The sequence below is a fragment of the Lolium perenne genome, chromosome 7 (genome assembly GCF_019359855.2).
Source record: "Lolium perenne isolate Kyuss_39 chromosome 7, Kyuss_2.0, whole genome shotgun sequence".
In the NCBI taxonomy this organism is placed as follows: domain Eukaryota; kingdom Viridiplantae; phylum Streptophyta; class Magnoliopsida; order Poales; family Poaceae; genus Lolium; species Lolium perenne.
The window spans coordinates 277,396,638-277,417,665 of record NC_067250.2 but is presented as its reverse complement, the minus strand read 5'-3'; the positions used below and the strand labels follow the sequence as shown (position 1 = coordinate 277,417,665).

The window sequence follows — 21,028 nt, the reverse complement described above, 5'->3', positions numbered from 1 at the left end:
ACATTCATCGGTTGGTTACTCTCATACCTGACTTCACCTTTAGAAAAGTGGCAAGAGAAGACAATAGGCCGGCTCATGAGTTGGCCAGGTTTGTTCGTGTGAGTTGTACTGGTGGTGTGTTACAAGGCTCAACACCTTCCTACGTGTTGGAGCTGACTTTGAAAGAATGTAATCAGAACTCTACTCCCTATTAATACAAACCATCGATTTAAAAAAATAAAAATAAAAATGCGAGCTCAATCATCTAAGCAAGCTCAATCATCACTCTCTTGGTGGAGTCATATTGCTTTCTCGGTCCATCACTCCAGCTTAAAACCGCGCAGATATGCACAATCACGGATACCGAGGCGAGCTCTCGGGCGCTAGGCCAGCTGGAGTCAGGGGAAGTCAGGCATATCTTCCACCACGTACGGGCATGCAGGCATGCAGCCCTCCAACGTGTCCCGCCATGCGTCGCCGTGCATGTGGTTTTGACTGCGAACCGCCGCTTTCTCTTGCCCACGCGCCACGCCAACGACACGACCCGGCCTAAACACCTCCACCCCGCATCTGGGCATCTCCCCAACCTCAGCACAAGCGGCGGCCACCGGGTTCCTCCGCCACGTCCGCGTCAGCGCCACCGGGCACCAGCCCTTCTCCGCCATCATGCCCCATCCTCGCCGCCATCGTTGATGTGCACTACCTCTTCCGCCTCCCGCCCGTCCTGCTCATCGCGGTGGCCGGATTCGACACCGCCAGGCACCAGCCTCGCCTCGCGGATCTCGGCGCATGCCTCCTCTCCTGAGGTCTGAGGACAACGAGCAGGGCCTCATCCTCGAGTCCCTCCGCCACGCCCGCGATGTCGTCCTTCAGTGTGTGGCCATGGTGGCTCGCAAGGGCAGCAGCGCAGCAACGGAGGACGAGGCGCTGCGACATGTGGCCAGGGAGGTCGCCTGATGCCTTGGTGGCCTGGGGTGGGACGCCCTGCCTGCGGGACCTTAGCTTTACCTCGCACAGGAAGAAGCCCGCCAACGAGGACCCCAAGGCCGCCGTCCACGAACCACGGGCTCCAATCCTCCACGACGCCCTTGACAGGAGCTTCAGCGCCTACATCCACAACATCGCTGCCGTTGACAACCTCTTCTTCGACCAGTCCCCAAGCTCTATCAGATACGTCACCTCTGAGGCTTCTCCTCGCAAGAGCTATGTGCATCGAAGATGCTTGATGAAATGACCAGGTGAGCATGACTAGCTAACGTGTTGCATCTGATTATTGCGCGGGAAATTAACTACATGTACATTATTGAACCAAGAGGATTTCGTGCTTCTCCTTTTCATATGCTGATATCATGCAGCTTCAAGTTTCATAGCGTGCCTTGTCATTTCAAACCATTATTTTTTTTTTAAAGAGAAGGCACAAGTGCCCAGCTTTAAATTAATAAAGCCCCTAACGGCCGAGATTGTTACAAGGTGCAGCCCGCTTACAACACAACGAACACCAACTACACAAGATGAACAAGAAAAACAACTAGTCCGTGTCGAAGCCTCGTCGCGAAGACACCAGGAAAGACGCAGCCCAAGTCCGAGGGAGCCACCTGCAGCCTTGAGGGAAATCATCGTCTGCAACACCGGTTGAGAAGACAGCACCAGCCGCCATTTCCAATGCCGAAGAGGGATCCCTTCCCTCTCGTCCTGGCTCGGAGGATGCCGTACCGTCGGACATCGGATGCGCTCCCCTGAGCAATGGAGGAAGCAGACCACCATCCCAGCCTAAGCAGAAACCAGAAACGCCTCACTGACGCCGACGAGACCACCGAGACTGAAACTGCCACCGACCAAGGTAGCCACCGCGAAGAACGCAAACAGGGGCACGGATCGCTGATGATGAAGGAGAAGGTCACCGAGCACGCTCCGGAGACACCACTACCAGCCTCCTCGCACCTCAACAGCCCTCAACTGGCAATCGATCCCCAAACGACGCCTCCAAGGAGGAAACAACGCTCATGGCGCCGACGACGCCCAATCCAGCGGATTGTGGGTTTTCACCTGGGAACATGGCCGGGGTGTGGAGAACCGGGACCTCAACAGCGCCTCGAGAGGAATCACGGCGCCCGGGGGCGTCGCCACTGCCGTGGTAGTCCAGCTGACCAAGGGATTCCCCCAGTCCCGGTCTCGCACGCACCACCACCTCCGAACGCGCCCCAGAACCAGCAGGAACCGGCGGCCCAGAACAGAGGGGAAAAGGGCAACTTGAGGGGAGAAAAGCTGACCTTCAGATCTGGCCAAGGGCACCGGAGCAGCCCCCCAGCCACGACCACCACCCACCGCCGCCTTGCCACCCGCGCGGCCAAGGACGACGGCGCGCACCCGCGGACGCCGCTAGCCGTCATAGCCGACGCCGCCTCTCCACCCGAGGCCGCCGCCGGCGCCCAAGGATCCTCGCAAGAAGAAGCATCGCCGCCGCTGTCCACGCCCACGGGGGAAGCCATCGCCGTCGAGCTCCGCCGCCTCCACCACGAGGAGCCGTCCCGCCGCGGCGCGCCGGCCCGCCACGCGAGGAGCCGCCGGCTCGTCGCTGTCGATCCCCGCCGCCGGGATGGGAAGGCCCCGCGCCGCCACCCCACGAGAGGAATCGAGAGAGATCCGCCGCCGCCGGCACCACCTGGACTTTGCCCGGTGGCTAACGCCGGCGGCGGCGGCGGAGGGGGGCGGGGGGAGGTTGGCTGGGTTAGGGTTTGGGGATCGCCCTCCCGTCGCCCGCGGGGAGCGACAGGGGACGAAAAGGTCCGTCTTCTTTGCAACGGAGGTAGCCCGCCATTTCAAACCATTATAGGCAAATGGTTATCTTATTAGTCAGATTAACTTGTCTGTTGAGTCGCCTTTGAGTGTTATGATTAGTCACCAGCCAGAACTAGCAATTAGATGTTGAAAATACAAGTAGAAACCTGCAAAATTAGATGATCTATGGCATATGATGCTATTTGTGATTTGGTTTGGTATATGATGTTCTGGTTAAAATTTTATATTCTGCTGTGTTGGGTTTCTCATGGTTTTGTTGCTCACATTTTTCAGGTTCACAGTGAAGTATTCGTCAGAGATAAGGAGGTGTGGTTATTTCTCACATGATGTATTTTCCATTCTCTGCCTAAAGTACAGTAATGGTCTACAATACTGCTCCCCTTCAAGTACCTGATAAGAAAACTTTATGCTATCATATATTATTCGACTTATCAGCAGTGAGGTACTAAGGGATTTGTCGTCAATGCATCGATTAATCGGTGCAATTGCAACTGGAGGTGGTGTGGTGATACGACCAATCAACTGGTACTTGAAGTGATAAAATAGCCCGAGTTCCTTTTCAAGGCAATTCTTACTAAGTTTACTGTGTGAAATTTTGTAGGAGTTATATGAAGAAAGGACTCACTATCTTGTTAGATGTTCTATTGGATGCGCCTGCAAGAAGGATTGCTGCAGTGCGTACAGCTTCACGGCCTCCTCTTGCATCAGGAATCTGGTGATCCTTATACAATGGTAGGTAGCTACTGCCTACTGGTGCTTCTTTTGTTCACGAGGCGTTAGTAATTACTCAAAGGAAATCTTAAGTGCTATGTTATAGATGCTTTGGTCATTATTGATCTTGTAAATGAAATGAACAAATATATGGTTAGAACTTGGGTGATGCATCCGCTGTGCTAATCTGCTGTGCTTGTTTCAGTTTCAGTCATTCTATTTGTATAAACAATCTTAGTTACACTCTATTCTTATTTGTACAAATCCACCTGTCCACCAGTAACCAGTTGCAGATGCTTGGACCCTGATCCTTACACCTTTTGCAGCAATATGCACCCTGATCCTAGTACCGAGGTTGGTTATGTGCCATTCTTATTTGGTTGAATGTAATATATCATACATGTCTGATTCAGCCTAACTTGGCACATGGCTGCTTGACTTTACATTTGTTTGAGGAGTGAGCTTTGTCTGGTGATTATGTTTAGCCACTCGTGCTTTAGCTTAGATTTGCTGCATCAATTCAGTTGCTCGCCCTATGGCTTCGATTACTTGCTTGTTTCCAAATAGGACTCGGCTAATCTTGGAACAGAGTAAGATTGTGTTGTACTCACCATTGTGTGTTTCCCTTCCTAAATGTAGTTGCATATTATGTTTCCAGGACAAGAAGATCCGGCATGAGGAAAGGATGGAGCAAAGATACTAGGCCATATGTTGTTGGATGCTAACGCGAAGCATGTTCAAGCTTCTATAACTGCAATAGTTCAGAAATTTGTAGTTCCAAATTGACTGGAATTCTGTAACTTGAATTGTATTGTGCAAACGATGGAACTTGTGTGATGTTTTTGAATGGATAAAACTAAATGCAATATATGTCTGCTGCAGAATCATAAGTTTTTCGTCATAATATATATGAAACTAGAACATGAAGGCGCGCTTTGCTGCGCCCGACCATCTTCATGAACATAGAATCGTGTAAACGTTTGGTTTGACCTCAAACAGAAAGTAAGAACTATAAAGACACCGTGTTTGCGGCGAATCATCCGATTATGGTGGTCGCACTGAACCAGAACATAACCAGGTAGGAGGACAAAGCAGGGTTGTTAATGGAAGTGGTAGTACATATTTACTGAAGATTAGAATACCATGGTTGCTTCATGCGAGGTCTGAGAGTGTTTAACGAAATGGAAGTAATAATTGTGGGTATAATGAAGCATGTCCAATAGAAACTTCCTGTTCGCAGAACATAAAGTACTGACCACATATACGTGGATGATGCAATATAAACCCGAGGACATGGAGCTGGTATGGGGATAGTAGCTTCTTTATGGTATTGGCATTGTCAGACACCATCACAGCACAAATATGAGCCAGAAACTTTTCTTGGCCATTCCCATCTATTCTTCCTCGAAGGCAAAACAAAGGAGTGAACTCATTCCATCTTCCTAGCTTTGCTTTTCCCAGAAATTTGCAAAAGGGAAACCCAGTACGAGGACCCTTATGGATAGTGCACAAAGGAATAGCAAAGGAAGAAAAAAAAATTGCCAACTAATGCAAATAAATTAATATGTTCGAAACCGAACAAGAAAAATCAACTCATATGTGCGTAAGTTATATTATATGTTAACTTCAGAAAGTAATTGTTCCAGTAACTCACAGTTCTAACATCCAACATTAATACCCATATTCTCCAAGCAATCTTTTCTCTTACTGTATAAGTGGTGAGCACCGAACAGAACTCCAACTGCAATCAACTATTTTTCCATTACTCATGTTATATCAATAGTTTTGCCTATTTATGGTCAGTAGTTTAATACTATTGCATACAAATTGATACTGTATTTAAAGTAATTTTTAGATTTGCATGACAAAGAGAAGAATAGAAGGCCAAATATCAAATGCACAAATTACTCGACTGCATCACCTTCGCAGACGAACCCGGCGATGATGGTATAACCGACAACAGAAATGACGTGGAAAACTTTCTCCAGAAGATCAGCACCACTCTTGATTCCCTCATAGGCTGCAACCATCACCATCGGTCCATGATCAATCTGGACGAACTTTTGGCAAGGCTCGATTACGGAGACAGCTATGATACCAGATATGGCTGTCGTGGTGGGAACGATGCCGATGCCATGGTGAGCCAGGAGATCTTGTTGCCGTTGCTAAACGAGATTTCTCATTGCTCATATTCGTTGGATTGCCTGTCCCACGAGCTGCTTCAATACCTTCCTTCTACTTCCCCTTCTCCAGATACAACTCCTTGTACGTATGATTTCGCCTGCAGGTTTCAGAGCATGGTTCTAATCAATATTTAAAATCAAAATACAATACTTGAATTTTCCTCATTTTTTGGTGCGATCCCATTTCTGGAGAAGAAGTTACTTTTGTCAAAGATGTGGCCATTTTGTTGTGTGCCTTCTAGTGCATGCAGGATTCTTTTAGGGCTCTGTTCATCGGGTCCTCAGGTCTCAGCTGCTCTTCATGCCTCTTTGAGTTCAAAATAAAACCACAATTCCACCTCATCCTTGTGTCATTCTATGAAACAAAATAAATGAAATAGTAAGATGTCGTCATGTTCTTCTTGCAGGGCTAAGTGTTGCAGAAATCAGAAGGTAGGACTGCATGATCTAACGCACCCTGTCCAGGTGAAAGATGCAGCAGCAACTGATGTTGGATTTTTTTTTTGCCCCTGTATTAGATAAAACTGAGTACGAGATTGATGGAACTACTTTATACCAATAGACACCAGAAATCCGAAAGCTACTACATCAGATTTTACCTGGTAAGATAAACTGCTCCTCGTCAACGAATCAAATCTTGCACGATGGATCATATCTCAGTCTGCATGTTGACCTGTCGAACGACTGGAGGTCGATGCGCCACCGTGGCATGCCGCTGCCGTCGATCCGGCTGGCATGAACCAAATCGTAGACGGTGCCTGCACAGACGGGTTAATGAGGAGCAGATGCCACAAATCCTACCGCCCGCCACCACCGTGGGGCTAATTGCTGACCAAGCTGGGGAGAAACAGGAAGTAGAGAGGAGGGGCAATGCAGTGTTGGTCGAGCTTATAACCTTAGAAATCCGTGAGGAAGATGGTGGAGCTTCATCGCCATCACTAATTACGACGCGCGGGCCGTTTCAGATCGAACATACGGAGTTATAAAAACGGAAGGGGAGACGAAACTTTATTGGGAAGGAAGGGGAGGCGGTTGCTAACAGCGAACGGCGAGAATAGATGGTACGGACGGAGGCCCACGAAGACGTCGCATGGGCGTCATCGCCTGGACGAGCGTACTACACAGTCAAATGAGAAGGAAATCATAAATCGGGCCTCCGTAGACACTTTCACAGCCATGTTTCACATTGTGAGCCCAGTTAATGCCAAGACTCCTAGGTCGGTCTTGGGAGTAGCGGCCCAAGTAACGTTTGGCTAGCCATTACGCGCGATCTAACGACTGACGAGGGGAATGAGGCGCAAGGTAAGATGCGGACGACTTAATCAATCCTGTGCGTTCAAAAGCATGATCCGACGGCTGATGGGCTCAAATCGCTGTGTGATGGTGTAGCTAGTTACGTTTTACTGTTAACTAATGTACCTACAAAGTGAGCTTGAATTCACGTGTAATAGTGCCTAAAAATTATTGCTTTCAATTATTTTTAAAGGCATATTTTATAATGCCTACAATTTTTTTAGAGGCATTATGGCATAGTGCCTAGAATTATTTTTTGAGGCATTATTGTATAATGCCTTTAATTATTTTGTAAGGCAGATTCAAAGTGCCTCAAAAAAATCATTTTTTAAGGCATTTTCGAGAGTGCCTTAAAAAATCTATTTTTAGGGGCATTTTAAAATAGTGCCTTAAATGATTTTTTCCTACACCATTTAATACAACACTTTTTTAATGCCTTCAAAGATTTTTTAAGGCATTTTTATTTTATTTTTAAGGCACTTCTTTGTGCCCCTAATAATCAACTGTGGTGTAGTGTAGAGCGAGAACCATGGGTGACAAGGATGGTGGAGGCGACTATGAGAAGGCGAAAAACCCGCTTCGCCCTCCTCGCGTCGCCCCCTCTAGGCGAACGAGGAGGCGAAACCCTAGCCTCACGCCGCCGCCGCTCCCCTCCCTCCTCCCCCTCCTCGTCGCCCCTAGAGACGTCGTTGAGCTAAGCTCGCGTCGCCGGTGAAGGGGGCGGCGGGGATCTGAGCTCTCGCCCCCGCGTGGTGTGTAGGTGGAGGACCTCTGCGCCGGGATCGTCTTGGCCGAGGCGGCGACGCTATAGACTCCTCTTGCCCTGATGGCTGGCGGCCTGAGGTAAGGGAGGCTTATGTGGGTTTCTTCTTCGGTGGGGGCTCGGGAAGCCAGGGCGGTGGCCCTGGGCTGGTGGGCGACATCGACTCTCCGGCGGGGTGGCACTCACGTGGTTGCTGGCTGCCGTGCTCGGCTGTGTGGGCATCGGCTCGGTGGTAGGTGCTTATCTGGCGTGTTGATCTCTTCGGCGTCGCGCTCCCTAGATCTTAAGGTCATCCTTTTGATGCCAGATCCATGGTCGCGCCTGGTCGCTGGAGCTTGGCTGGGTGCTTCACAGTGGGTTGTGGGGATGGGGCCTCTAGGAGAAATCCCTAGCCAGTGGCACGACGGTGGTGACGCCTGCGGGCATCACTCCCTCGCTGGAGGCGCCGTCGAGGTTGTTCCCCTTCCTCCTACCAATCCCTTATGCCCGGGTGAAAACCCAATTCCCCTCGAAATGGGCGGCATCTACGCCTCCGGCGTGGTGTCCTTCTTGAAGGCGCCATTTTGGGTAAAGGGGGCAGTGTTGTGTTGGTCCATCTCGGTTGGAGGCAGTGGCGGGTTTCATCTGCAGCGTTCTTCTTTGGTTCTCCGGCGAGGACGCCTTTTCTTTGAGCTGTTGTTCCTTCGTGGTACCTTCAGCTTGCGCCAGGCCGGGCGAGTTCTCATGTCCAGCGGTGGAGTTGGTCTCGGTGTGTTCTTGGCTGTTCTTGGTGGCCAGTCCTGGCCTCTACTCTTTCGTCTCAATGTCCTTGACATCCGTTCGAGCTCTAGGGTGAGCGACTCCGGCCGACAGTACGGCGCCCTTCGATCCATGGCCACGGCCTTTGGCCATTTTTTGTACGCACATGATGGTTTCTCCTCGACGATGAGCCCCCTCCGAGTGTCAACTGCCGCCGCTTCAAGTGTAGGGCTTTGCCTTGGTGGCTGAGGTCTCCGACGCTCAAGCTATGTGTCGTGTTTTTGGTGTGTGCTTGTGTGTGTTGGTGTCTTGTAAGCTGTTCTCTCATCATCCTTTAAACTGTGTCGTTTGTGGCTTTATTAATTTAAAGCTGGGCTAAGGCCTTGTGTTTAAAAAAGGGTGGTGGTGGCCGTGGTGGGAAAGGAGGAGACGACGACGGTGGCAAGGGTGGTGGAGGAGGAGGCAAAGGCGGTGGTGGTGGCCGTGGTGGGAAAGGAGGAGACGACGATGGTGGCAAGGGTGGTGGAGGAGGAGGCAAGGGCGGTGGCGGGGGAGGAGGAGCTAAGAGTGGCGGGGGGGGGGGGGGGAGGGTCCGTAGGAGGAGGTAAGGGAGGTGATGGTGCCGCTGCCAAGTCAGGCGGTGTATGTTGTGGCCAGGCAGTAGGTGGAGGTGGCAGCGGGGGGGAATGATGAAGGCTCCCGACGACGGCGCCTACCCACACCGGGTTCGAGTCAAACCCGCAGGCCTTCTTCCAGGGCTCCACGGTGCCGCTGGGGCCAAGTAGGGACGACGAGGGTGCTCCATCCAGCTCCTGTAATATTAGCTAGTGTAAAACAAAGGGTTTGGGGGAACTGGCTCAACCCTCTATGGGGTGGCCTATCTCATATATATATATTATATAATGGTGTACAATGATACAATACAAGTCCTATACCAATACGGCATGAATTACACAGTTGGGCTACAATACAAAGTCTAACACCCTCCCTCAATCTCAACTCACTCCTGAAGCATCTAGAAGGTTGCGCCTACAGACCTCGAACATGGGTGAAGATAGAGGCTTGGTGAAGATGTCTGCAAGTTGATCTTTTGAAGAGATAATCCTAATTTTTAGTAGCTTCTGTGCAACACGTTCCCTCACAAAATGATAGTCAATCTCAGTGTGTTTGGTCCGTACATGGAACATCGGGTTAGACGATAGAAACGTAGCACTGATGTTGTCGCACCAAATGACCGGAGGATGTGGCTAAGAAACTCCTAGTTCTCGAAGTAGGGACTCAATCCATATGAGCTTGGCCGTCGCGTCGGTGACAGCCTTGTATTCGGCTTCTGTGCTGTTGCGGGAAACAATGGCTTGCTTGTGTCCACTCCAGGCGATCAAATTAGGACCCGAGAACATTGCATATCCCCCCGTAGATCGCCTGTCGTCTAGACACCTAGCCCAATCAGCATCTGAGAATGCAGAAAAAACTCCGGAGGGACTGGGGCGCAGGTAGAGATAATAGGAGACAGTGAGATGCACATAACGCATGATGCATTTCAAAGCATACCAGTGCACATTAGTAGGCGCATGAAGATACTGGCACACCCTGTTAACCGAAAAGGAGAGATCCAGATGCGTGATTGTCAGATACTACAGACCACCAACAATACTCCGATACTCAGTCGCATCCTCAGAAGACAGAAGAGCACCATCAGTAGTTGAAAGTTTGTCGGTCGAGGACATGGGCATAGGAGATGTCTTGCACTTGAGCATACCGGCACGACGCAAGAGATCAAGAGAGCATTTCTTCTGGGTGACAACTAAGCTGCCACGATCCTGATGAGCGACCTTAATACCCAGGAAGAAGTGTAGCTGTCCCAAATCCTTAACTGCAAAGTCTGTGCCAAGCGCAGTCACAAGAGCATCGGCAACCGTCGGTGAAGAGCTGATCAGGATTATGTCATCCACGTACATGAGCAGGTACATGATCACACTCGGACGCTAAAACAAGAACAGTGAAGTGTCAGCCGTCGAAGGAACGAACCCATGAGCACGTAGAGCTGAAGCCAGACGAGCATGCCAGGCACGAGGCGCCTGCTTCATTCCATAGAGAGCCTTCATCAGACGACAAAGGTGATGAGGCTGAGTGTGATCAACAAATCCAGGTGGCTGCCGCATGTAGACCTCTTCTTGAAGCAACCCATGAAGAAAAGCATTCTGCACATCAAGCTGGCGGAGAGACCATCCACGAGAAACTGCCAGAGACAGGAGATGCCGAATAGTGGTAGGCTTGACAACCGGGCTGAATGTATCCTCACAATCCAGTCCATGCGCTGCTTAAAACCCTTCGCGTCACCATGTTTCTTCACCTCAAAGACCCACCTCGAATCAATGATGTTGACGTCACGAGGAGGAGGAACAAGTGTCCAGGTTTCATTCTGCATAAGAGCATGGTACTCTTGTTCCATAACAGTCCTCCAGTGTGGGATACTCATAGCGGCTTGATAATTGCGGGGTTCGGCGGTTGGATCTTCCACAACATGAGCCAGGCAAGCAGCCAAGTATGTGACTGTGTCGTCGGTGCGCTCCTTGGGACGAGCGATACCGCTACAGTTGCGTGTGAGCGGACGCCACGGAGCCGCGAAAACATGAGCCAATACATCAGGACCAGGCGAGGCCGGCTCAGAGGACTCCGGCGATGAGTGGCCGGGCGACGGTGGCCTGGGTGATGGAGGGCCGGTCGTCGAGGGCCCAAGCGACGTGTGCGGCGCCGAGCTGTGCGCTGCCGAAAAAGGTGAGGTGGGCGGCAGGGACGCTCACGCGGGCAACGTGGGCGACGGCGGAGGTGAGTCCGTGCGAGGAGGCGGTGATACATTGCAAACGTATCTATAATTTTTGATGCTCCATGCTTGTTTTACACAAATTTCTATATGTTTTGTTTATACTTCATGGCATTTTTATGCATTTTCTGGAACTAACCTATTAACAACATGCCACAGTGCCAATTTTTGTTTTCTGTTGTTTTTTATTTCAGAAAAGTTGTACATGAAATATTCTCGGAATTGGACAAAACAAAAGCCGAAGTTCCTAATTTTTCCAACCCGAAGACGGAGTCCAAAGCAGAGACATGGAAGAGCCAGGAGGCGGCCACACCATGCCTAGGCGAGCCCCCTGGTCGCTCCTAGGGGTGGTGTGGGCCCCTCGGGCGCCCGCCGACATCGCCCTTTTGCCTATAAATTCACATCCTCAGGAAAAACTCAAACACCCGAGCCTCCATCCACGAAAAGTTTCGTAATCGCCGCCATCGTGGACCCTAGTTCGGGAGGGTTCTGAAGCTCTTCCCGACACCCTGCTGGAGAGAGATATCATCACCGGAGGCCTCTTCATCACCATGCCCGCCTCCGAAGTGATGCATGAGTAGTTTATCTCTGGACTACGGGTCCATAGCACTAGCTAGATGGTTGTCTTCTCCTCATTATGCTTCATGTTTAGATCTTGTGAGCTGCCTATCATGATCAAGATCATCTTTATGTAATGCTACATGTTGTGTTTGCTGGGATCCGATGAATATTGAATACTATGGTTGGGTTGATTATACACTTGTTTATATGTTATTTGTGATCTTGCATGCTCTCCGTTGCTAGTAGATGCTTTGGCCAACTATGTGCTTGTGACTCCAAGAGGGAGTATTTATGCTCGGTAGTGGGTTCATCCCTCAAGTAATCTGGGAGAGTGATAGTAACTCCTAAGGTTGTAGATGTGTTGTTGCAACTAAGGAGAAAACAACAATGCTTTATCCAAGGATAATTATAATGTTTATTTTACACACTTTACTTAGTGCAATAATCTGTTGCTTGCAACTGGTGCGGATGCTAACCTGAAGGTGGATTATTAGTCATAGATGCAGTTGGATTACAGTCTATGAATCTTGCTGTAATGCCCAAATGAATCTCATAGTAATCATCTTGTTGATGCGTGCAGTTAACACACGTCCGTTGGGAACCCCAAGAGGTAGGTGTGATGCGTACAGTAGCAAGTTTTCCCTCAGTAAGAAACCAAGGTTTATCGAACCAGTAGGAGCCAAGAAGCACGTTGAAGGTTGATGGCGGTGAAATGTAGTGCGGTGCAACACCAGGGATTCCGGCGCCAACGTGGAACCTGCACGACACAACCAAAGTACTTTGCCCCAACGTAACAGTGAGGTTGTGAATCTCACCGGCTTGCTGTAACAAAGGATTAGATGTATAGTGTGGATGATGATGTTTGTTTGCGAAGAACAGTAAAGAACAATTGCAGTAGATTGTATTTCAGATGTAAAGAATGGACCGGGGTCCACAGTTCACTAGTGGTGTCTCTCCCATAAGATAAATAGCATGTTGGGTGAACAAATTACAGTTGGGCAATTGACAAATAAAGAAGGCATAACAATGCACATACATATATCATGATGAGTACTTATGATGAGTACTATGAGATTTAATCAGGGCATTACGACAAAGTACATAGACCGCTATCCAGCATGCATCTATGCCTAAATAGTCCACTTTCAAGTTATCATCCGAACCCCTTCCGGTATTAAGTTGTAAACAACAGACAATTGCATTAAGTATGGTGCGTAATGTAATCAACACAAATATCCTTAGACAAAGCATCGATGTTTTATCCCTAGTAGCAACAGCACATCCACAACCTTAGAACTTTCTGTCACTGTCCCGGATTTAATGGAGGCATGAACCCACTATCGAGCATAAATACTCCCTCTTGGAGTTACAAGTATCAACTTCGCCAGAGCCTCTAATAGCAACGGAGAGCATGCAAGAACATAAACAACATATATGATAGATTGATAATCAACTTGACATAGTATTCAATATTCATCGGATCCCAACAAACACAACATGAAGGATTACAAATAGACGATCTTGATCATGATAGGCAGCTCACAAGATCGAACATGATAGCACAATGAGGAGAAGACGACCATCTAGCTACTGCTATGGACCCATAGTCCAGGGGTGAACTACTCACACATCGATCCGGAGGCGATCATGGCGATGAAGAGACCTCCGGGAGATGATTCCCCTCTCCGGCAGGGTGCCGGAGGCGATCTCCTGAATCCCCCGAGATGGGATTGGCGGCGGCGGCGTCTCTGGAAGGTTTTCCGTATCGTGGCTCTCGGTACTGGGGTATTCGCGACGAAGGCTTTAAGTAGGCGGAAGGGCGGAGTCGGAGGAGTCACGGGGGCCCCACACGCTAGGGCCGCGCGGCCAGGACCTGGGCCGCGCCGCCCTAGTGTGGCGTCGCCTCGTGGCCCCACTTCGTATCTCCCTCGGTCTTCTGGAAGCTTCGTGGAAAAATAAGCCCCTGGGCGTTGATTTCGTCCAATTCCGAGAATATTTCCTTACTAGGATTTCTGAAACCAAAAACAGCAGAAAACAACAACTGGCTCTTCGGCATCTCGTCAATAGGTTAGTGCCGGAAAATGCATAATAATGACATAAAATGTGTATAAAACATGTGAGTATCATCATAAAAGTAGCATGGAACATAAGAAATTATAGATACGTTTGAGACGTATCAAGCATCCCCAAGCTTAGTTCCTACTCGCCCTCGAGTAGGTAAACGATAACAAAGATAATTTCTGAAGTGACATGCTATCATAATCTTGATCAATACTATTGTAAAGCACATGAGATGAATGCAGCGATTCGAAGCAATGATGAAGATAATGAGTAAACAACTGAATCATATAGCATAGACTTTTCGTGAATAATACTTTCAAGACAAGCATCAATAAGACTTGCATAACAGTTAACTCATAAGCAATAAATTCTTAGTAGAAAGCTTTGAAACAACACAAGGAAGATATAAGTTTCAGCGGTTGCTTTCAACTTCAACATGTATATCTCATGGATAATTGTCAACACAAAGTAATATAACAAGTGCAATAGGTAAACATGTAAGAATCAATGCACACAGTTTACACAAGTGTTTGCTTCTAAGATAGAAACAAGTAGGTAAACTGACTCAACAATAAAGTAGAAGAATGGCCCTTCGCAGAGGGAAGCATGGATTACTATTTTTGTGCTAGAGCTTTTCATTTTGAAAACATAGAAACAATTTTGTCAACGGTAGTAATAAATCATATGTGTTATGTATAAGATATCTTATAAGTTACAAGCCTCATGCATAGAATACTAATAGTGCCTGCACCTTGTCCTAATTAGCTTAGATTAACACGGATTATCATTGCATAGCATATGTTTCAACCAAGTGTCACAAAGGGGTACCTCTATGCCGCCTGTACAAGGGTCTAAGGAGAAGGTTCGCATTGGATTTCTCGCTTTTGATCATTCTCAACTTAGACACCCATACCGGGACAACATAGACAACAGATAATGGACTCCTCTTTTAATGCTTAAGCATTTAACAACATATAATATTCTCATAAGAGATTGAGGTTTTGTGTCCAAACTGAAACTTCCACCATGATTCATGGCTTTAGTTAGCGGCCCAATGCTCTTCTCTAACAATATGCATACTCAAACCATTTGATCATGAAAATCACCCTTACTTCAGACAAGACGAACAAGCATAGCAACTCACATGACATTCAACAAAGGTAAAAGTTGATGGCGTCCCCAGAAACATGGTTACCGCTCAACAAGCAACTTATTAAGAAATAAGATACATAAGTACATATTCTTCACCACAATAGTTTTTAAGGCTATTTTCCCATGAGCTATGTATTGTAAAGGCAAAGAATAGAAGTTTAAAGGTAGCACTCAAGTAATTTGGAATGGCAGAGAAATACCATGTGGTAGGTAGGTATGGTGGACACAAATGGCATAATTTTTGGCTCAAGGATTTGGATGCACGAGAAGAATCCCTCTCAATACAAGGCTAGGCTAGAAAGGTTGTTTGAAGCAAACTCAAGTATGAAATGGTGCAGCAAGACTCACATATGAACATATTGTAAGCATTATAAGACTTTACATCGTCTCCTTGTTGTTCAAACACCTCAACCAGAAAATATCTAGACTTAGAGAGACCAATCATGCAAACCAAATTTTAACAAGCTATATGTAGTTCTTCATTAATAGGTGCAAAGTACATGATGCAAGAGCTTAAACATGATCTATATGAGCACAACAATTGCCAAGTATCACATTATTCAAGACATTATACCATTTACCACATGCGGCATTTTCCGTTTCCAACCATATATCAATGAACGAGGTAGTTCAACCTTCGCAATGAACATTAAGAATAAAGCTAAGAACACATGTGTTCATACGAAACAGCGGAGCGTAATATCTCCAATATAAAGAATTCTAGGATCCGATTTTATTCAAACAAAAACAAAAATAAAACAAACAGACGGCTCCAAGCAAAGCACATAAGATGTGATTGAATAAAAATATAGTTTCACTAGAGGAACCTGATAATGTTGTCGATGAAGAAGGGGATTGATACGTCTCCGACGTATCGATAATTTCTTATGTTCCATGCCACATTATTGATGTTATCTACATGTTTTATGCACACTTTATGTCATATTCGTGCATTTTCTGGAACTAACCTATTAACAAGATGCCGAAGTGCCAGTTGCTGTTTTTTGCTGTTTTTGGTTTCAGAAATCCTAGTAACGAAATATTCTCGGAATTGGACGAAATCAACGCCCAGGGTCCTATTTTGCCACGAAGCTTCCAGAAGACCGAAGAGGAGACGAAGTGGGGCCACGAGGTGGCCACACCCTAGGGCGGCGCGCCCCCCCCTTAGCCGCGCGGCCCTGTGGTGTGGGCCCCTCGTGCCGCCTCCTGACCTGCCCTTCCGCCTACTTAAAGCCTCCGTCGCGAAATCCCCAGTACCGAGAGCCACGATACGGAAAACCTTACTGAGACGCCGCCGCCGCCAATCCCATCTCGGGGGATTCAGGAGATCGCCTCCGGCACCCTGCCGGAGAGGGGATTCATCTCGCGGAGGACTCTACGCCGCCATGGTCGCCTCCGGAGTGATGTGTGAGTAGTCTACCCCTGGACTATGGGTCCATAGCAGTAGCTAGATGGTTGTCTTCTCCCCATTGTGCTTCATTGTCGGATCCTGTGAGCTGCCTAACATGATCAAGATCATCTATCTGTAATTCTATATGTTGCGTTTGTTGGGATCCAATGAATAGAGAATACTTGTTATGTTGATTATCAAAGTTATGTCTATGTGTTGTTTATGATCTTGCATGCTCTCCGTTACTAGTAGATGCTCTGGCCAAGTAGATGCTTGTAACTCCAAGAGGGAGTATTTATGCTCGATAGTGGGTTCATGTCTCCGTGAATCTGGGGGAGTGACAGAAACCTCTAAGATTATGGATGTGTTGTTGCCACTAGGGATAAAACATTGGTGCTATGTTCAAGGATGTAGTTACTGATTACATTACGCGCAATACTTAATGCAATTGTCTGTTGTTAGCAACTTAATACTGGAGGGGGTTCGGATGATAACCTGAAGGTGGACTTTTTAGGCATAGATGCATGCTGGATAGCGGTCTATGTACTTTGTCGTAATGCCCAATTAAATCTCACTATACTCATCATAATATGTATGTGCATGGTCATGCCCTCTTTATTTGTCAATTGCCCAACTGTAATTTGTTCACCCAACATGCTGTTTATCTTATGGGAGAGACACCTCTAGTGAACTGTGGACCCCGGTCCAATTCTCTATACTGAAATACAATCTACTGCAATACTTGTTTTACTGTTTTCTGCAAACAATCATCTTCCACACAATACGGTTAATCCTTTGTTACAGCAAGCCGGTGAGATTGACAACCTCGCTGTTTCGTTGGGGCAAAGTACTTTGGTTGTGTTGTGCAGGTTCCACGTTGGCGCCGGAATCTCTGGTGTTGCGCCGCACTACATCCCGCCGCCATCAACCTTCAACGTGCTTCTTGACTCCTACTGGTTCGATTAAACCTTGGTTTCCTACTGAGGGAAACTTGCCGCTGTGCGCATCACACCTTCCTCTTGGGGTTCCCAACGGACGTGTCAACCACACGCATCAAGCAAATTTCTGGCGCCGTTGCCGGGGAGATCAAGACACGCTGCAAGGGGAGTCTCCACTTCCCAATCTCTTTACTTTGTTTTTGTCTTGCTTAGTTTTATTTACTACTTTGTTTGCTGCACTAAATCAAAATACAAAAAAATTAGTTGCTAGTTTTATTTATTTGCTATCTTGTTTGCTATATCAAAAACACAAAAAAAATTAGTTACTTGCATTTACTTTATCTAGTTTGCTTTATTTACTGTTGCTAAAATGGTCACCCCTGAAAATACTAAGTTGTGTGACTTCACAACCACAAATAATAATGATTTCTTATGCACACCTATTGCTCCACCTGCTACTACAGCAGAATTCTTTGAAATTAAACCTGCTTTACGGAATCTTGTTATGCGAGAGCAATTTTCTGGTGTTAGTTCTGATGATGCTGCTGCCCATCTTAATAATTTTGTTGAATTGTGTGAGATGCAAAAGTATAAAGATGTAGATGGTGACATTATAAAATTAAAATTGTTCCCTTTCTCATTAAGAGGAAGAGCTAAAGATTGGTTGCTATCTCTGCCTAAGAATAGTATTGATTCATGGACTAAATGCAAGGATGCTTTTATTGGTAGATATTATCCCCCTGCTAAAATTATATCTTTGCGGAGTAGCATAATGAATTTTAAACAATTAGATACTGAACATGTTGCACAAGCATGGGAAAGAATGAAATCTCTGGCTAAAAATTGCCCAACCCATGGACTGACTACTTGGATGATCATCCAAACCTTCTATGCAGGACTAAATTTTTCTTCGCGGAATTTATTGGATTCAGCTGCTGGAGGTACCTTTATGTCCATCACTCTTGGTGAAGCAACAAAGCTTCTTGATAATATGATGATCAATTACTCTGAATGGCACACGGAAAGAGCTCCACAAGGTAAGAAGGTAAATTCTGTCGAAGAAACCTCTTCCTTGAGTGATAAGATTGATGCTATTATGTCTATGCTTGTGAATGATAGGACTAATGTTGATCCTAATAATGTTCCGTTAGCTTAATTGGTTGCACAAGAAGAACATGTTGATGTAAACTTCATTAAAAATAATAATTTCAACAACAATGCTTACCGGAACAATTCTAGTAACAACTATAGGCCATATCCTTATAATAATGGCAACGGCTATGGTAATTCTTATGGGAATTCTTACAACAATAATAGGAACACACCCCCTGGACTTGAAGCCATGCTTAAAGAATTTATTAGTACACAAACTGCTTTTAACAAATCTGTTGAAGAAAAGTTTGGGAAAATTGATATACTTGCTTCTAAAGTCGATAGTCTTGCTGCTGATGTAGATCTTTTGAAATCGAAAGTTATGCCTAATAGGGATATTGAAAATAAAATTGTTACTACAGCAAATGCCATCCAAGTTAGAATTAATGAGAATATAAGATTAATGGCTGAACTGCGTGCTAGGTGGGATAGAGAAGAAAATGAAAAACTAGCTAAAGAGAAAAATGTAGCTAAAGTTTGGACTATTACCACGACTAGTAATGCTAATGCTACACATGTTGCTGCACCTCCTACTATTAATAATAAAAGAATTGGTGTTAGCAATGTTTCCACTTCTAATGCAAAGCGAGAAACCGCCTCGAAACTGCTAAAACTGCTGAAATCGCTCGTGATAAAACTGCTGAAATTTTTTCCAACATTGGGGATGATGATCCCATTGCTTTAGATTATAATGGTTTGAATTTTGATGATTGCCACATCTCTGAAGTTATAAAGTTCTTGCAAAAACTTGCTAAAAGTCCTAATGCTAGTACTATAAATTTGGCTTTCACGCAACATATTACAAATGCTCTCATAAAAGCTAGAGAAGAGAAACTAGAGCGCGAAGCCTCTATTCCTAGGAAGCTAGAGGATGGTTGGGAGCCCATCATTAAGATGAAGGTTAAAGATTTTGATTGTAATGCTTTATGTGATCTTGGTGCAAGTATTTCTGTTATGCCTAAGAAAATCTATAATATGCTTGACTTGCCACCGCTGAAAAATTGTTATTTGGATGTTAATCTTGCTGATCATTCTACAAAGAAACCTTTGGGGAAAGTTGATAATGTTCACATTACCGTTAACAATAACCTTGTCCCCGTTAATTTTGTTGTCTTGGATATTGAATGCAATGCATCTTGTCCCATCATATTGGGAAGACCTTTTCTTCGAACTGTTGGTGCTACTATTGATATGAAGGAAGGTAATATAAAATATCAATTTCCTCTCAAGAAAGGTATGGAACACTTCCCTAGAAAGATAATGAAGTCACCTTTTGATTCTATTATTAGAACAAATTATGATGTTGACACTTCGTCTCTTGATAATACTTGATACACACTTTCTGCGCCTAGCTGAAAGGCGTTAAAGAAAAGCGCTTATGGGAGACAACCCATGGTTTTTACTACAGTACTTTGTTTTTATTTTGTGTCTTGAAAGTTGTTTACTACTGTAGAAACCTCTCCTTATCTTAGTTTAGTGTTTTGTTGTGCCAAGTAAAGTCGTTGATAGAAAAGTTCATACTAGATTTGGATTACTGCGCAGAAACAGATTTCTTTTCTGTCACGAATCTGGGCTGTTTTCTCTGTAGGTAACTCAGAAAATTATGCCAATTTATGTGAGTGATCCTCAGATATGTACGCAACTTTCATTCAATTTGAGCATTTTCAGTTGAGCAAGTCTGGTGCCTCGCTAAAATTCGTCAATACGAACTGTTCTGTTTTGACAGATTCTGCCTTTTATTTCGCATTGCCTCTTTTGCTATGTTGGATGAATTTCTTTGATCCATTAATGTCCAGTAGCTTTATGCAATGTCCAGAAGTGTTAAGAATGATTGTGTCACCTCTGAACATGTTAATTTTTATTGTCGCTAACCCTCTAATGAGTTGTTCTAAGTTTGGTGTGGAGGAAGTTTTCAAGGATCAAGAGAGGAGTATGATGCAACATGATCAAGGAGAGTGAAAGCTCTAAGCTTGGGGATGCCCCGGTGGTTCACCCCTGCATATTCTAAGAAGACTCAAGCGTCTAAGCTTGGGGATGCCCTAGGCATCCCCTTCTTCATCGACAACATTATCAGGTTCCTCCCCTGAAACTATATTTTTATTCCATCACATCTTATGTGCTTTTCTTGGAGCGTCGGTTTGTTTTTGTTTTTTTTGTTTTGTTTGAATAAAATGGATCCTAGCATTCACGTTATGGGAGAGAGACACGCTCCGCTGTAGCATATGGATAAGTATGTCCTTAGGCTCTACTCATAGTATTCATGGCGAAGTTTCTTCTTCGTTAAATTGTTATATGGTTGGAATTGGAAAATGATACATGTAGTAATTGCTATAAATGTCTTGGGTAATGTGATACTTGGCAATTATTGTGCTCATGTTTAAGCTCTTGCATCATATGCTTTGCACCCACTAATGAAGAAATACATAGAGCATGCTAAAATTTGGTTTGCATATTTGGTCTCTCTAAGGTCTAGATAATTTCTAG

General features: G+C 46.0%; 2 protein-coding genes and 2 long non-coding RNA genes across 4 annotated transcripts; 1 reads left to right on the top strand and 3 right to left on the bottom strand.

The window, feature by feature from the left end:
* The first annotated feature begins 527 nt into the window (after positions 1-527).
* LOC127325862 (uncharacterized) lies at positions 528-4,310 on the top strand. The gene is made up of 4 exons (XR_007867393.2): positions 528-1,217; positions 3,052-3,303; positions 3,380-3,510; positions 4,148-4,310. It is a non-coding gene; the product is annotated as an uncharacterized lncRNA (long non-coding RNA).
* A 777-nt stretch (positions 4,311-5,087) lies between these two features.
* On the bottom strand, positions 5,088-6,722 carry LOC127325863 (uncharacterized). Its single transcript, XR_007867394.2, has 3 exons — positions 6,568-6,722; positions 6,272-6,430; positions 5,088-5,770 (listed from the first exon to the last, which is right to left on the bottom strand). It is a non-coding gene; the product is annotated as an uncharacterized lncRNA (long non-coding RNA).
* A 2,991-nt stretch (positions 6,723-9,713) lies between these two features.
* LOC127325859 (uncharacterized mitochondrial protein AtMg00810-like) lies at positions 9,714-10,436 on the bottom strand. Its single transcript, XM_051352691.1, has 2 exons — positions 10,129-10,436; positions 9,714-10,056 (listed from the first exon to the last, which is right to left on the bottom strand). The coding sequence occupies exons 1-2, from the start codon at positions 10,434-10,436 to the stop codon at positions 9,714-9,716; spliced, it is 651 nt and encodes a 216-aa protein (XP_051208651.1).
* A 134-nt stretch (positions 10,437-10,570) lies between these two features.
* Positions 10,571-10,945, bottom strand: LOC127325860 (uncharacterized mitochondrial protein AtMg00820-like). Its single transcript, XM_051352692.1, has one exon. The coding sequence runs from the start codon at positions 10,943-10,945 to the stop codon at positions 10,571-10,573; it is 375 nt and encodes a 124-aa protein (XP_051208652.1).
* Positions 10,946-21,028: the final 10,083 nt, after the last annotated feature.

Bases quoted from the DNA above. Each gene is read 5' to 3' on its own strand.
- LOC127325860 (XM_051352692.1), bottom strand. From the start codon at position 10,945: ATGAGTATCCCACACTGGAGGACTGTTATGGAACAAGAGTACCATGCT.
- LOC127325859 (XM_051352691.1), bottom strand. From the start codon at position 10,436: ATGTACCTGCTCATGTACGTGGATGACATAATCCTGATCAGCTCTTCA. The intron at 10,057-10,128 runs GTATCGGAGTAT...TTCGGTTAACAG, and splicing joins TCTTCTGAGGATGCGACTGA to GGTGTGCCAGTATCTTCATG.